Consider the following 17,586-nt stretch of genomic DNA (forward strand, 5'->3'; position numbering starts at 1 on the left):
CACTGCCTGCTCCTCCATAATGTAAATTGTCCTTGAGCACATTATCATAAAGCAGCAAATGTTTTCCCCCCTCTCATTTGGAATTAATTAAACTGAGTCATTTAATATTCATTAAAGTTAAGGAGCAGAGGTAAGAAAACCAATAAGCAGCATCCTGGGAACTATAACATACTTAATAATATACTTAGTTCTTCAAATCATTTCTTGAATAAAGGTATTTATTAGGTATCTGGAGACTAGGCCATATAGTGGCAGTAACTATCACTGGTAATTCACTAGCATGAGTAAGAATTCGGTTTTCCACTAACATCCATAAGAAATCAGAATGGATTGTAAATAAACTTCATATTCCTAAAAAAGAAAGCCCCAAAGAGGCTTTGTGAAATGAAATACAAAGGGAGAGGGAGAGAAAAAGTTTGGTAGCTTACTTTTCAAGATTTTAGTTAATGAAAAATAAAACGTTAAACATTTAACTTAGGAAAACAAGTACGAGGACAAATTCTCTCCTTTAAAATTCATCTTTATTGTTGAAAGTGTTATGCATTTACATAAAAATGTGCAGAGGTATTTTACAATGTGAACATTTTAAACCCGTGACAGTTGAAGATCACATAGGAGAAGTGAAATTCATTCCCTGCTGTAACCAGGTTTGCTGTTGTCTCTATAGCTCAGTTCTGCCATAGCCAAGCAGTAACAGTCAAGTCAGTACCGGTAATTATGGCTACAATGGCCGCTGAATGGCATAGATCCCTGGGTGCACATGCCTCTACATTCCCCTACAATGAAGGGTGTCACTACCTTTTAATTAACATTAGCAAGGGGAACAGGGTGTTTCAAAGGACTTGTAACAGTACATAAACAATAATATTTGTAAAGAAGAAAAGTGTACTGTATTAGCAAAGGATCAGGACAGAAGAAATGTGCAAGGTATAATGATAACAGCAGGGAAAGCATCTGAAAAATTGCCCTCATTTCTATAAATAAGCTACCCTAGTGTTTTCTGTTAAAATGAGGACTTTACCTTAAAGGATCATAGCAAAGAAAGAAAAAAATAAAAGTACTAGAATAGGTTCTAATTGAGTCAAGGAAAGTCAAACAGAAGAAATTAAACTTAAGAATTGCCTTATTCTTATATTCACAATACAGTATATGTATTTCTTTTGTATATGAAGATAAAAATCCCTACTGTCTTCTTAACCTAGCCTACAAACTTCAAGAAACTTAATTGAAGGGAAATAGAACCCTTCTTATTTCCTGGCTCAAATCCATTCTCTCAAACTGGGTAAAAAGAATTTGAGATAAGAAAATAACTTGCCAAAGAAAACAGAGAGAAAGATGTCTTGTGTTCTGCTAAAGAGAGGATACGCTATCAAGAATGAAAGGAAGAAAGGGCTTGCTAAAACTTTTGAAACAAGTACAGATAGTACTGCTTGGTCTCAGAATGGACATGGAAAAATAGAATGCTTGTATGCATGGTAAGGGGGATAACCCCAAATATTGGCTGTTCACATGTTCCAAAGAGGAAGAAAGTCATATTTCCAACAGAGTGTTCACACTTACATTTTCCACATTTTTAAGAACAAGGAGTTGGAAAAAGCCCAGATGAGGGCTTGAGAAAAAAAAGCCTATGGTGGTTATAATTTTCCATCTCCATTTCTAAACAAAAAAGAACCAGGGCAAGTAGAAAATTACACTTAGAAATAGATAAGACATTTAAAATTTCCTGAAAGAAAAAAAAAGGCAATTAAAACAAATAGTGTCAGCTAACAAGAGGTTGTGAAATGACTGGAACCCAATAGTTCTCTGTGTGGGATAGAGTCTCCAACTCATAGCTACTGTCCATTCATTCAGCCAGCCTCCCACAGCTGTTTTTTTTTCACAACTCTTCCATATTTTTCGGTGGACTACAAGTTTTAAAGCTGGCATTCTAGAGTAAAAATTGCTATCTTTCAGTTTTTATTAATTAGAAACTAATATGACTCTGTCCCTAGATTTCTAGTTTTAAAAGGTATTGTAATTTTGGCATACTGGGACATATAAGCTATTGGCATAATATATAGCCTAATTAGAAATTCTGCTAGCAAAGGAATTATAGCCCAAACTCATCCCTATATATTTGGAGAATTACATAGAATTCTAAGTATGAAGGACAGTTTTCAAAGTATCAGGCTTAGATAGAACAAAGGTAAAAAAAAAAAATCCCCATTTCAACACAACTCTTGATCCTTTAGCTAAGGAAAGGCAGAGCAGATCACAGGCAATGATGGTCAATGGCAGACAAGTAATATTTGAGTAACCATGATGTATCAGGTATTTTACAAGTCGTCCTGGTAAATCTTACAACTTCAAAGTAGGTTTAATTATCTCTATTTATACTATACCTTTATTAAATAAAAATAATTTTCTCTTTTACAGATGAGGAAACTGAGACTCAGAAAAGCACTTGTCCAAACAAAGTCCATAAGGTTGTAAGTGGCAGAACAAGAACTCCAATTTAGGCCTCTCTGAAGTCTATACTTTTGTTACTAACCTGGTTCACAAGTTTGAAAATATTAGGGATCTAATCATTCCTCAATAATTTGTAATGCTTCCCACTGTTACTGTGGTTTTAATTTATAGGAACCTCAATTTTGATTCAAGAAACAAACTGTTTTAGCTTCTAGGTTTATTTTATTAGCTCTGTAATTCAGAGGAAACTCCAGATTTACATTTCTACCACTGCCTTTATAAACCTAATTACTTAATAAACAGTCCACTTGCTTTTTTTTAAGTGACCTTTTCCCTAACATGATTAATCAAGTTTAATTTTGAAATATCCATATTTTATGAGGATTCCCAGGATTACATGGTCTCATTTTCCTTTGTAGATTTACTCCTACCTAGCTAATTTCATTAAGGGCAACTTTAATGTTAAATTTTTATATTTTCAAAGCGCACTGATAAGGGTTTATCAATCCCTTTAGTACTTCCAAGATTTGTATTGGAAGCTATCAAAGATGTTAAAATCAAATAGTTTTCCCAAATTTTATTTGGCATAGGATGTATGGTTTAAGTTTAATATATGGTAACTTTTTAATTGGAGTTGATTAGCAGACACGGTGGTTAAAATTTATGCAATAAATGCTGATTTGTTTAAAGTGGGTAAGTCTGATGCTCAGTCTATAATTCACCGCTGTGGGTAGTATTTATATTTCCATATTCGAAAACTTCATTTTACAACAGTTGTTTAGTGTTTAATTTACTGAACAAAGGGGTTCATCTTAGGTAATATTCTGAGACATACGATTTTTTAATTCCTGAGATTTACTTCTAAGTATTAAACCAGATGTTATTTTTCCGTGTGACATTCCAAAACAGGCACAATCATTTTTGGATAAAAGGAAAACAAGGACTTCGAGGTTTAAACAAACCAAAAAACGAGAAGAGAAAAAGGAATATTTTCCAGTTCACAAGACGGGGGTAAAAAAACGTGTTCAGGATCCTTAAAACAAGAGCTGGAGTTTAATGTTACAAACACATTTACCCTACGTAAGGCGCGACAGAGATCTTTTCCCAGCGCGTGTGGGTTTGAGGCATCCGGCAGCAAGCTCCCTTTCACAAGCCTGGGCGAGCGCAGTCTGTCCCTCCTCTCCCAGCGCTGAGCCGGGACGCAGCGGAGAGCCAGGCACCTGCGGCTCCCACCGAACCCCGCGAGCCGCCCGCGGGCGCGTCGCTTCTCCCACTGCGGCGGGAGCGGCCGTCCGCCGCGCCCCAGAAATAAGAGCCACTGCGGGGAGCCCCGGGGGGACGGCCTGGGTCCGCGCGCACGCTCCGCAAAGGTGTACTTGTGCGGAAAGGGCCCGGGGCTCCGCTGGGGAGACGCGCCTTCTCTGCTCTCCAGGCGGCAGCCTCCGGACTCGAGCGTCCGGGGACGAGACCGCAGGCGGATCCCGCGCCGGAGCCGCAGCCCCAGGCCCACCCCGCAGCCGACGCCTCTGCCGGAAGGGGGCGGGGCCTCGAGCCGGCGCGGCGAGACCCGCGGCGCTGGGGGTGGTTCCTCCCGGGGCCGGGGCCGAGGCCGGGGCCGGGCCCGCAGCCGCGCGTTTCCGGCGCGCTCCCCCGCGTCCTGCGTGCTGTGGTCTCGCCCGCCCCCGCAGCCATGTTGGATTGTGCGGCCGCCGCCTCCGCCGCCGCGGTAGGAGGGCTGGGGGAGGAGGTGCGAGTTTAGCGCAGCCGCGGGAGCGTGAGGACAACGGCCATCCGGCCAGAGTCTAGCCGGGCGGGAGCCGGGAGCTCCCCTTTCTCAGCGCGGCCTGCCGTCGGCTCCTCCTTCCCGCGGCCTCCTCCTCCGCCCCGCGCCGGAGGAGTTGCGAGATGCCGAGCCTGTGACTCCCCTCCTCCCGTCCCTGTCACCGAGAGGGCAACGAGCGCTCGCCCACTCGCCGGAGGAGACGGCCCCGGACTCCCAGCCCCGCCGTCGAAACCATGAGCACCGGCCAGCAGCAGCAGCCGCCGCCGCGGAGGGCCACCAACGTGGGGTCCCTGCTGCTCACCCCGCAGGAGAACGAGTCCCTCTTCACCTTCCTCGGCAAGAAATGTGTGGTCAGTGGCCGAGACCCGCGTCGCCACCGCCGACGTTCCCTCACGGGCCCGGGCTTAGTGGCTGGGAAGTGGGAGTGGGGAAGGAGGCGGGAGCGGCGCGGGGAGGGTCCGCTGCCGGCCTGGCCTACCCCGGGGCCCCCGCCCCGCTCCCTAGGTGCGGGCGGTGCGGGCCGCGGCAGCCGGACGCCGCCTCCCGAGCTGCCGGGGAGTGGGGAACGTCGGCTCCGCAGGCCTGCCCTGGAGCCCCGCTCGGCCGGGTCCGCGCCCTCGTTGCTGGTTCAAACTTTACTCGGGCAGGCCCCGGCGCGATTTTCTTCCTGCAAGAGCTGCTGGATTTTACTAACCGGGCCCCTGCCCTGGCCCTCGCTTCACCTCTTAGCACTTGATCTTCACAATACCAAAGGTTTTAGGAGAGTGTAGGTCAGGAAGTGAAGCCCAAATATGAATGAAACGGGCCATAAAGTTGTTTTTAATCATGCTTTAGAATTTCAGGAGGGACTGAAGTCGAGTGCATCAGTTCAGAACGAGGGCAGGAAATGCTACTGCTCCCCATTGCAGAGAAACAGGGCTTATTTCTCTAGGAATCTCGCCGAGGCCTGGTTATTACTCTCCTCCCCACGGATTTTTTTATTTTATTTTTTTTTGCATTGGTGGGAGGAGGTGCTGCTCTCCCCACAACCACGCGCAGGGGAACCGCAATCCGTAGTAGTTATTGACCTTTTGGGGCCTGCGAATGATTCTTAGGTTGGTGTGCGGCCTGTTCAGACCCCAGATGGCTGGTTGGGAGCAAGCAGTTCTGTGGAAAGGGGAATGTGTGTTGTTGACGGAAGCATTCATTACATTGGCTGCTGGCACTTCTGGGGGTGGGGAGGTTCTGCTCTGTGGTATAGGCCTTGTCAAGCTGCATCTTACTGCGGTGGCCTGGTTGAACTGTGGCTGAGTTTGTTGAAACGCTGTTTGGGCCCCTTTCCCCCCTCTTTGCTTGTTAGCACCTGCAGAGTATGTGCCACTGGGACCCAAGAAATACCTACAGAAATGTCAACAGAGCAGTTTTACAACTTTCCATAGTAGTGTTAAGTACGTCAAAACCGGCTACACCTGCTTTAAAAGTTAAGATTAGACAGTTTCTGGAAAGTTAGTGGACTAATTGTTAACTTTATAGGAGTCTACCTTTTGTATCCTGTCCCATCCAATTGGAGATTGAATCAGTACATTCAATTCAGATGTGTTTCATATTTCAGAAGTTGGATCTTAAAGAACATACGTTGAGTTTACTTATTAGAAGAATGAAGTAAGAGAAGTGGCTTAAAATCAGAATTTTTGGAAATTAATTTAAAGATAATCAAGTCTCCCCCTCCTTTCAGCTTTTTAAACAAATGAGAAAACTGAGCCAGTGAGCCCTAAGTCACAGAGCAATTTAGTAATGTAACCAGAACTAGAAAACCAGGACTCCCGATGCCTAGTCTGTTGTACTTTCCACTACATCATGTTGTTTTAGAAGGGTTTTTTTCTTCCTTGTTATTGATATTTCTAAAAGTGGTGTTAAAAGAATCACTTTTGTTTAACCCAAAACTGATGTAATTAAAGTGTAAGATTCTTAAAGCAACACTAATTTATTGCATATTTTCAATTTAGGAAAATCTCTAGTACTTTAAATGTTTAAATTATATACAAATGGAAAATAATTAAAATATTGCTGGTTTATTACATTTGCTGTCAGAAAGGAAGTAGTTGTATGTATTATGTTTTACATACCAGACACATTAGCTTTAGGCAGGAAGGACATTGCAAATATACTGACTAATTGCTCTGTGCTTACCTGTAAGGTTTACTGGTTTCAATAAATGACAGATGTGGAAGAATACTATGATAAAGATAGTGTTGCTTTCTGGTTAGTGGAAATGGATTGCTAAATAAGCTGTCTGTATTCAGTGCTGAATTTCTTTATGTCATCTATTATTAATCAACTTTACCTTTTGAATTTCTGTCATTTAAAACCACACTGTTATAGTTACCTGCTCTTCTGGTAGGAAATTATGCAATGATTACTTTAATATTTGAAATTTCCAGTTATTAGAAAGTAAAGTAAGGATGATATTTTAATTTTTGGAACAATCTTTTTTTAAACCCTTTGCTGACTGTGCAGTTTTGTTTTGTAGTTTAAGATAATACTGAAATACAATGTTTCACTTAAAAAGAAAATTCAGCAATAAGATTTATAGGTCAGACCAAATTTGTTAAGTATGTTCAGAGGAGTCCTTATAGTGCCAGCTCTCAAGGCATTTCAGTCCTTCATTTACTGAACAAATATGTATTGAGTAACTAAATGTTGAGGTCAAAACCAGGGTTGATGCCTACCCTCAGGGAGCTTTCTGTGTAAAAAAGGAAAACAAATGTGTAAACTGATGAGTAAGTCAATACTTCAGAGTGATATGTAAGAGGCTGCATGTAACAATGGAAAATGTGTTTCTTCGTAGTCAGCAGACTGGGGTTCAAACTCATGTGGTCACTTTGGAGAAGTTTCTTAAGCTCCCTGTCCTAGAATTGGTTTTCTCATCTCTGGAATAGGGATACCATCTTATGGGGTGGGGGATGGGGGGTGGATTAGAAGGATTGTATGTAAATCTATGGATGCTATTATTTTTATAAAGATTTAGGGGACCAAAGGAGAGGATGAGTTAAAGTTTTTCAGAATGGGCTATACCTAAATATTTAAGATTAGTGGGTACTCCTCCAGGTTGATGAGAGGTATGAAACAGCTTGGAAAGTCAGGAAACCTACTAATAGTATGTTATGGAGCAAGGAGGGTTTCTGCTTGGGTTCTCAAATTTAGATTGCATTGGAATTATGTGGAGATTATATTACAAATGCATATGACTAAGCTGAATTCCTAGATAATATTCAAATTCAGTAGATCTGATGTGGAACTTGGGCATTTCTATTTTTAGTAGGCTTAACAGAAGACTTAACATCTATCACAGTTTGAGAACCACTGCTGATTGATGTCCACTGTTTTCTGATAGGGCAATCCTGAAGCACATTGGAAATGTTAATAGGTTTCCTCTCAGTCTTTGGTCTACATTTTTCTGAATTAAGGTTAAAATTAAGTTAAAACAAGTTCTTTTAGTATAGCATTTCTCTAACCTCTTAAGATTTCAATGTGTATTTCATAGATGTAAGAGAGAGATACAGTTCAAGTATTGCACTAGTTAGGGGGGAACCACAAGATCAGATTTGACTTTTAGGAAGCTTAGGGAGAACGGTAGAGGCACGATAGGAGGTGGGTTGAAGATTGTGATAGTGAAGACAAAGGAGGTCAAATAGGTGTTTATAGTGGTCAATGTGAAATATGATGAGAGCCTGAATTAAGGCAGTGCTGGTGGGAATTCAAGGACAATTAAAAGGATCCCAGTAGCATTTCTTCCCCCGTAGATAAAGGGAGTTAGGGAAGGGAATTGGTATAAAGGCTGGTATAACTACCAGCAGGAGTATGCAGAACTCACTCACTACATGAAAATATGCCTAGATGTCAATTGAGACTGTATTGGTGATTGGTTTCATGGAGGAGGTTAATCTTCAGTAAATCTATCATTTTGTCACAGTTTTTAAAAATAGATTTTGTGAAAGTTGAGGTTTCATTTAAAGTTACATGTAGTATGTGTGTTATGTACTTTTACATAAAGTAAATAGTTCATTAACTGGTAGTATTTTCTTAGAACAATTAAGAAATGTTAAAAAACAAAATTATCAGATCTTGTTTTGTAGTTAGTTTTGTTGCCTTTCATATAGTGTGATTTAACTTATTTTCTATAAAGAGTATGTGCTGTCTTGCCAAGGAGAGTTTAATATATATTTCCCAATACATAGGATTGGGAAAAAAATAAAACCTTATACTAGCTCTCTGCAACCATCTCTGGTCCAAAAGGATTGGGGTTTAGTAATGATGTTGGCAGTTACCTTTTCCTGCCATACTCACCTGGTTGGTTGGTTTCAAGATTTAGTGATACCATTTTTATTAACCAACTTTATTCTTCATTTCCTTTAATTCCTCAACACTTGTTTTAACTTGTTTATATTCTTTAGGTGTATGTTTGTTTTCTCACCCTGTATATAATTGTGGGAGATTAGACCTTATGCCTGTGTAGTCTTCTATGTAATTTTTATACATCTACCTACATATCACCAAATACTTATTGAGTTCTTACTGCTAACTGTTTATTACTTAGGATCTCAGTCAGCACTTCTTTGCTTGATCATGTTAAGACCTTCCATTTCTAATGCAGATGGTATCTGACTTAAGTCTGCATTTATTAGGAGAACAAAGTAGTTTAATGCTGCTGCTGATATAGGTGGTATCAGTAACTGTCCAACAGTTACTTGTTTCTGTTCCAAATCCTTAAATAGGTCTAGAGGGAAGGGTGCCTAGAGCGATCATTGTGTTGATGAAGGCCTGAATTAAGGGAGTTAGAGCTGAGAATGTACTTCACCTTGAGTAATGTGAAAGGAAAATTCATGGACTTTGTAATACACAAAGATGAGAAAGCAGTCTTGCCTAGTATAGAGGAAAAAGGTGACTGCAAAGTGTCATACAGTGGACATTTAAAAGAATCCAGCAGACCTGGGTTATAAATCCTGTTTCTTGTTCTTGGCTCTGTAACATTGATTTTCAACCTTTTTCATCTCATAGCACATATAAACTAAAGACTAAAATTCTGCAGCACACCAAAAAATACATTTTTTGCCCATATGACAAAAAAATTAGGTATAATTTTGATTCATTCACACCAGATGGCTATTGTTGTATTGGCTGTTGCCATTTTTTTATTTGACAATCTAAGGGAAAAGAGGTCAGTGCGCCTGACTAAATAATCAGGCATTGCATGTTTTAAAAATTCTTGCAGCACACCAGTTGAAAATCACTGCTCTATATAATATAGGAAAACTTCTTAATCAGTATGAGCCTTAGTGTTTAGATTTGTAAAATGGGCTTAGCCAAGAATTTAGAAAGTAATGCAGTAATGTATGTAAAGCACTTAGAATGCTGACATAAAGTGTTCTGGGAGTTTGGAAAAGCATGTGAAAGATTGTTGTCATTAGTACTATTCCTGTTACTGGCAGGTAGGTTTTAAAGTAAAATTTTGAACGCTGTGTTGTATTTGTTTTGATTTAGGTAAATTCTAACAATTTTATTTAAAGTCAGTTAATTATAGAGTATGTAAATTAAAGTTAAGCAGTAGCTGGAACTAAACTCCATGGAGTTCTATTCAGCCTTAGCACCCCTGGCTGCTGACCGAAGAGGAAAAACGGGATACTGGTATAAGAGTTAAGAGTTCCTGGGTTTTAGTCTGTACTTTGCCGCCAGTTAATTGTGAACGTGAACAAGAATCTCTACCTTCCTGAACCTCATTTTCCTAATCTGAAAATGAGGGCTTGGACAAGGTAACACCAGTCTTTTCAGCTGTAATGTTCTATCATTATAACTATTTTAGATGCCATTGACTTTAGATGCCATTTAATTTTGGCATATGTGTGTTTTGCACACTGGAGTCAAAAATAGTATATATCTAAGTGAAAGGTAGATAACCTCAAATCATTTCATTGTCAATTCCCATTTCTAACTCACCTTTTTCTGAGCATCACAATTTAATAAACATTTTACTTTGAAAAGTCGTGTGAACATCATTAAAAAGCATCAGTAATAGGATAGTCAGTCTTAACTAATTTTAAATTATTATTATGAATTATCCCTTGTAATTGCAAGGAATTTTTGGCTTATTAGAAGTATGGTGCCTCTTAATTAAGATGGAGTTGTTTTTAAGAGTTTCTCTTTTGTTGACCAATTAATTCCATCTAGACCCTAATTTCTTTCCTTTTTTAAATATATATTTATTGATTTCAGGGAGAGGGAGAGAGATAGAAACATCAACGATGAGAGAATCATCATTGATCAGGCTGCCTCCTGCAGGCCCCTGACTGTGGGGATTGAGCCCAAAATCTGGGCATGTGCTCTGACCGGAAATCAAACTGCGATCTGGATCCTAGGTCAGTGCTCAACCTCTGAGCTACTCCCGACTGGGCTAGAACCTTATTTCTTACACGAAATTATATTAGTGGTGTAATATTTAGGTGTTACATTTTGTTGCTTATTATTTAAGCTAAATATGGTTTTTTAAAGTTTTTAGTTTGTGTTAGACTCAATAGTTATAGTGAACAGACTTGGTCTATTTGGAGACTGATTTAAAAATGAAGTTGAAAAGAGCAGATAGAGTTGAGCTTCATATGAATTACTGTGTCTAGGAGTCATAGCTTTGATCCAATAGATGAGAACCCAACATTATTAATAGAGTTCATTTCTGTAAAGGTCCTGGAAGCAAAACAAGTTCATACATTCTTGTCCACAGTAACATATATTATTAACTGTAGATATAATTTTTGTTGGTGTATGACAGAATAGCCTAGTATTTTTAAGTGTTAAGTATTGTTTAGTAATTAGAAGGGTTTGGCATATTTAACTTTCTATAAATACAGTATAACAAGTATATCCTGCATTTATTCATTGTATGCATATCAGTATTCTTAGAAGTAGTAGATTACACCACTATAATATCAATATAGGAGAATGAAATTTATAAGGAAACATCAGTTCCATTTTGGAGTCAATGTGTTATGGAGGAATTGTGACCCTTTTTAAAAAGAGAACAAATGGGTGTAAAGTAATGTTGAAAAGGCAAATCTAGAAAAGCCCCCTTTAGAAAATATAATCAAATGAAAGATTTATAGTAACTTCATATTTCAATTACTACGATTATCTGTTAGTGTACTTTAATTGTTCCTCAATATCCTTGGCCCCTTGCTTCCTCTGCCATAGTGAATTTCTAAAACTTATTTACTACAGAAATCTCTTGCTGTAAAAGGAATGAATATTCATTAAATATCAGACAAATTGAAATGAGAAATAAGGAAGATATCTAGTAATATAACATGTTGTTAAAAATGATATGAAGAGTTAGAAATAATTATGAGCCAAGTTATACATTAACTTTAGGGCAATGAAATGTTTTTCAAGTTTTATTTTAAAGTTAAACTTTTATATTAGATTTGGAGAAGTTAAAATTATCTAGTATTTTTAAGTATTAAAATAAAGGCCAAGTTGTTTATCGTACCTCTGGTTCCAAAATTAAAAATTTTAAATGAAATGGACCCTCTGATATGGTGAATACTTTTGTTGCCATAAAAATATCAGAGAATACCTAAATATCTAAGAAATTTTCATAATAATGGAGCTGACTGATTTATAAGTAAGGCATAAATCTTGCCAGAAACTAATGATTTTATTTTTTATTAATGAAATATCATGATCAACTATTGAGGACTTTGTGTGTACATAACAACCTCCTTGCATCTTGAAATACATAGAAGGGGTAAGGAAGATTCAGCTCTTACCCCTCAGGTGCTTACTGTATAGCTGGGGAACACACAAATCATGCACACAAGAAAATATGTTTTATAAACCAGTCTATAATAAAAATTTGAATAGAGAAGAAAGAAGTATATCACTGTGGGATACATCATTGTGGAGCTTGGACCTGAGGACTGTAAATGGTCTATAGAATTTATGTCATGAGCAAGGAAGCAGCTCAGTTGAAGTATAGGGAAATACGGGAGCAAGTTTGGAGTAGAAAATTTGCATGGAGTGTTTGGAAATATTGAATAGACTGACTTGGCTAGAATTGAGAATGATATTTGCTTGAGGAACAGTAAGGAAGGGTAAACTGAGTCCAGATTTTAGACAATCTTGAACTTCAGACTTGGAGGCTGAACTTTAGTCCCTAAGTAGTAAGGGATCTAAAGATTTTTGATTAAAAAAGTATCAAAATAGGAAGAACCTAGAGATACGGGAAACTGGAAATTATTATTCATAATAGGAATGCTTTAAAGTTTACTAAACACACTCCTTATCTCAGCAGACCTGGCCTGGATAAGGAACCTGAGTTAGAGCAGCATCCGGAACATAAAAAGGATTATGAAGGGATATAGTGAATCCTTGGTCTTTGTGCTCAAGGCACATACCATCTAGCCCTCAGAACTTTTTTTCCTACTGCTTCCAGGTGTGGTCTTTGAATACTCAGCTTATGCCTACAGGCAGCCACTACCAATCAGTCCAAGTTCATAGATGAAATCTGGTTGCCATTCCAAATCTATATTCTAGAAAACACTGAAGAAAAAATTAGTTGGCTTTGTGAATTGCACGGCTAGAGCTTTGGAATCCTTTGCAGAGTGTCGTTATTGAGGCCTTGGGAGTGGAATTAGATCTGTGATGGTGTCAGTGCAGGTCAGGATTACAGAGAGAGGCGGTCTAGCTCCTATTTGACTTGGCCAGCATTTAAGGATAGATTTCACTGAGGAGTTCAAGGGGAAGAAAGATGTTCCCTTTAATTTACCAGAAAAATTGTATTATACATATTCTGTAATTTAAACTTTTTCAGTTACCTTAATATATCTTTGATATATTTGCACTTCCATTTGCTTCTGTTGCATACTTTTTATTACTTCAGCCTGTATTTTATGCATTTCTTGTAACTTCTTAACCTCTATTTAGTTTCCTAGGGCTGCCATAACAAAGTACTATAAACTGAGTGACTTAAAACACAAATTTATTCTCACACTTCTGGAGGCTAGAAGTCCATAATCAGGTTTTATTTAATACTGTTCTAGCTCAAGGTGTCATAGGGTTGATTCCTTCTGGAGGCACTGAGAGAGAATCTGTCCCATGCCTCTCTCTTAGCTTCTGGCATTTGCTGGCAATCCTTGATGTTCTTGGTTTATAGATTCATGACTCTGTTCTCTACCTATGTAATGATTTGGTGTTCTCTACTTGTCTGTCTCTGTCTTTTCTTCTTATAGGACACCAGTCATTGGACTAATGTAACCTCATCTTAACTTGGTTACATCTGCAAAGACCCTCTTTCCAAATAAAGTCACATTCACAGATACAGGGTTTATGACTTCCATCTATCTTTTAGGGAAACACAATTCAACTCGTAACAGTGGGTATGTTTACTTTCCAAGTTTTTGCATTTAGAAACAGTGCTATCTATAATGAACATTCAAATACAGTGGTACCTCAGTTTTCGAATGTGGTGCCTTCTGTTCCGGAAGACCACTGGAGTTCTGAAACGTTCGAAAACCGAGGGATCCACAGCGGACGGCTACGCCTCAGGATATTGCCCTCAGTGGAAACCATGTGGCATGTTCGACTTCCAAGGCATGTACGAAACCCAAAGCATTTACTTCTCTGTTTATGGCGTTCGTAAACTGAGATGTTTGACAGTGGAGATGTTCGAAAACCGAGATACCACTGTACATATTTTTATGTATCCTTTCCAAGTATTTCTATAGAATAAATTCTGAGAAATTAAGTTAGAGGGCATGAACATTAGAAATACTAATAGATATGGCTGAATTGTCTTCTGATATAGTTGTTACCAAACTCTGTATTCTCATCAACACTAGGATTTAAAATTTTTTTGCTTTTGACAGTTGCACGGGTCAAAAAGGTCTCTTTGTCCTATTTGTAGTTAATTATCTTTCCATGTCTCTTGGTCATTTATGTTTCTTACGTGAATTGCCTTTTCTTGTCTATTTTTCTACTTTGTTTTTTCATAATTACTTGAACTCTTTAGGGATAGTAATTAAATTATAAAGTACAGTATTTTGGGCAGTTGTTTATCTTTGACAGAACTATGTTTGGTGTTTTTGGTCATTGCATAGGTTTTAAATTTTTGTGTAGTTCAATGTAATAATCTTTTTTATTATGTCAGGTTTTTATTTAATACTGTTCTAGCTCAGAATTGCAAAAATATTTACTCACATTTTTCTAGTACTTCTATGGTTTTGTTTTGAACATATTATCTTAGATCTTTTTGGAAGTGACTTTGGAAAATGAGTATAGTAGAAATCCAGCTTTATGTTTTTACAAAGGCTAGTTATTCTAGTATCACTTATTTCCTCCTACCTATTTAAAATGCTACCTTTATAATTTACTAAATTACCAGATTGTTTACATTCATTTCTGCATTCTCTTCTACTTATTTATTTTCTAGTATACAGAATTTTAAATTAGTGTAGCTTTATAATGATGATATAGTTTAATTAGCATTAAGTCCTTCATTACTCTCCTTTTCAATATTTTCTGGCTATTTTTATGTGCCTATGCATAGTATTTTTTCAAGACCTTACTTTTCACCCCTATCTCTAACCAAAAAATATTTGCTTCAATTTGGGATAGCATTGGATTTGTAGATTAATTTAGGAAGAATTGACATACTAAGGTCTTCTGTTGAAAAGCAAGTCTAATTTCATTATGTAGTTTTATAATTTTCTTATGTATACTAACCATTATAATTTATTTTAGTACAAAAGTAACAACCAGTTATACTCATTGTTTAAAGTGCACATACACTCCCCCTCTAATGCACTGTATAGGTATTTTAAAAGTTAAAATACCCCTTTACCTCTCTCATTTCCCAGTACAATTAGGCTCCATGGGAAGAGCTATCCCATCCTCCTTATATGCATATGATATGTGTGTGTGTTTATATATCTGTCTGCATTTTACCTAAAAGGGGTCATATTCTGGACAGTTTATGTGAGGTACATCTAGATCTACCTCATGCTTTTTTAAATTTTTATTTATTTATTTATTTATTATTTATTTATTTATTATTTTTAAAATATATTTATTGATTTTGGAGAGGGAGAGAGAGAAACATCAATGATGAGAGAGTCATTGATCGGCTGCCTCCTGCACGCCCCCGACTGGGGATCAAGCCCTCAATCTGAGCATGTGCCCTGACCAGGAATCAAACTCCAATCGCCTGGATCCTAGGTCGACTCTCAACCGCTGAGCCACGCCCGGCCGGGCCATGCTTTTTTTTTTTTTTTTTTTTTTAAATTTTTATTATGGAAACTTTTAAAAAAACATACAAAGTAAAATAGCATAATGAACCTACATATACCTAAACCTAGCATTAGTGGGTATTACCTCATAGCTAGTCTTGTTTGCTTTATATGCCTACCCACTCTTTTTCCCCCTGTATTATTTTTAAGTAAATCCCAGGCATGTGATTTTTTTTTTTTTTTCTTTTTCTGACCAATCTGGCTAGAGGTATTAATTTTATTTTGAAAACATGGTTTTAGTTTAGCCCTGGCTCAGTTGTTTGGAGAGTTGTCCTGTACACCAAAAGGTTGTGGGTTTGATTCCCTGTCAGGGCACATACCCGAGTTGGAGGTTCGATCCCTGGTTGGGGTGCATATGGGAGGCAACTGTTTGTTTCCCCTCCCCCAATCAATAACCGTGTCTTTGGGCAAGGATTTTAAAAAAAGGTTTTAGTTTAATTGCTTTCTATTATCTTTCTTTTTTTATATTTTATTGGTTTCTACTCTGATCTTTATTATTTCCTTCTGCTTAGTTTGGGTTTAATTTCCTTTTTTTTCTTCTAGTTTTTCTTAAGGTAGTAACAACTAAGATGATTTGAGACCTTTTTTCATTTTCTAATATAGATATTTAGTGCTCCCCATATCCTCCTAAATATGCTTTAGTTGCATCTCACATATTGGATATGTTGTATTTTCATTTTCATTTTTTAAGTTACTGTCTGATTTTCCCTTTGATTTCTTTGACCCACTGGTTCTTTTAGAAGTATGCAGTTTAGTTTCCAGAGATTTAGGGATTTTCCAGATGTCTTTCTGTTATCAGTTTCTAACCTAATGCCTTTTTTTTTTTTTTGAGACTGTATGAATCCCTTTTATTGAGCAGCGTTTTAAAGCCCAGAATATGGCCTAAATTGGTGTTCTTTATACACTTAAAAATAATATGTATTCCAATCTTGTTGGATGGAGTGTTCAACAAATGTTAATTATATCAAGTTGGTCAGTAGAGGGGTACTGAGTTCTTCCACTAAAATTATAAATTTGTCTTTCTCCTTGTAAGTCTATAGTTTTGCTTCATATATTTTAGATGCATAAACATTTATAGTTATGTCCCCTCAAAGAATTAACCATCATGAAATGACCCCCTTTGTCCCTGATGTACTTTACTCTGAAATCAACTTTGATATTAATATAGCCACTGAAGCTTTCATTTGATTAGTGCTATAATCATTTTTGCATCCTGTTACTTGTATTCTCTTTGTGTCTTTTACACTTAGAGTGGATTTCCTGTAGGCAGTACATAGTTAGGTCTTTTAAACCCAAAATGACAATATCTGCCCTTTAATTTGGATGGTTAGGTCATTTACATTTAATGTGATTATTGAGATTGTGTTTAAATCTACCATCTTGCTGTTTTCTCTTTGCCCCACATGTTCTTTGTCCCTTTTCCCCTATTTTTCTGCCTTTCTTTAGATTGCTTTAGTATTTTTATTTCCTTTTAATCTTTTTTTTTTTTTTTAATTTGTTATAACTTCTTTCTGTTTTTAGTAGTTGCTTTGGAGTTTACAGTATATATGTTTAATTTATTACAGTCTACTTTCAAAGGCTACTGTATCACTTTACATTTAGTACAAGCACTTTAAAATGGCATAATTCCATTTCTTTCATTCAAACCATTATGCTGTATTGTTGCCATATATTTATCTTCTTCCTATGTTATAAACTCCATGATACATTGTCATCATTTTTGCTATAAAGATTCAGTTACCTTTTAAAGAGATTTGAAAAGTAAAGAAAAACATTTTATCACTTGGTTAGCATTTCTGGTGCCCTTAATTCCTTTGTTTAGGTCCAGACTCCTGTGCTTTCAGTTTTCTTTAGCCATAGTGTTTTATTTTTTTATTTTTTCTTATTTAAAAAACAAACAAACAACAACAAAAACATCTGGTATAGTGCAGATCTGCTGCTGATAAATTCTTTCAGCTTTGTGTATCTGAAAAAAATCTATATATTTTGCTCTGATTCTTGAAAGATATTTTCTCTGAATATAGAATTCTAGGTTGATAGTTTTTT

At 37.5% G+C, this 17,586-nt stretch overlaps 1 protein-coding gene across 1 annotated transcript in view; it reads left to right on the forward strand.

The window, feature by feature from the left end:
* The first annotated feature begins 3,997 nt into the window (after nt 1–3,997).
* Nucleotides 3,998–17,586, forward strand: part of WASL (WASP like actin nucleation promoting factor) — a 78,587-nt gene continuing 64,998 nt past the window's right edge. The window contains exon 1 of the mRNA XM_081148011.1: nt 3,998–4,581. Coding sequence (XP_081004137.1) covers nt 4,465–4,581 — 117 coding nt within the window. The 5' untranslated portion in view covers nt 3,998–4,464. The remainder of the gene's footprint in view (nt 4,582–17,586) is intronic.

Source organism: Miniopterus schreibersii (genome assembly GCF_964146895.1).
Source record: "Miniopterus schreibersii genome assembly, chromosome: 9".
Lineage (NCBI taxonomy): Eukaryota > Metazoa > Chordata > Mammalia > Chiroptera > Miniopteridae > Miniopterus > Miniopterus schreibersii.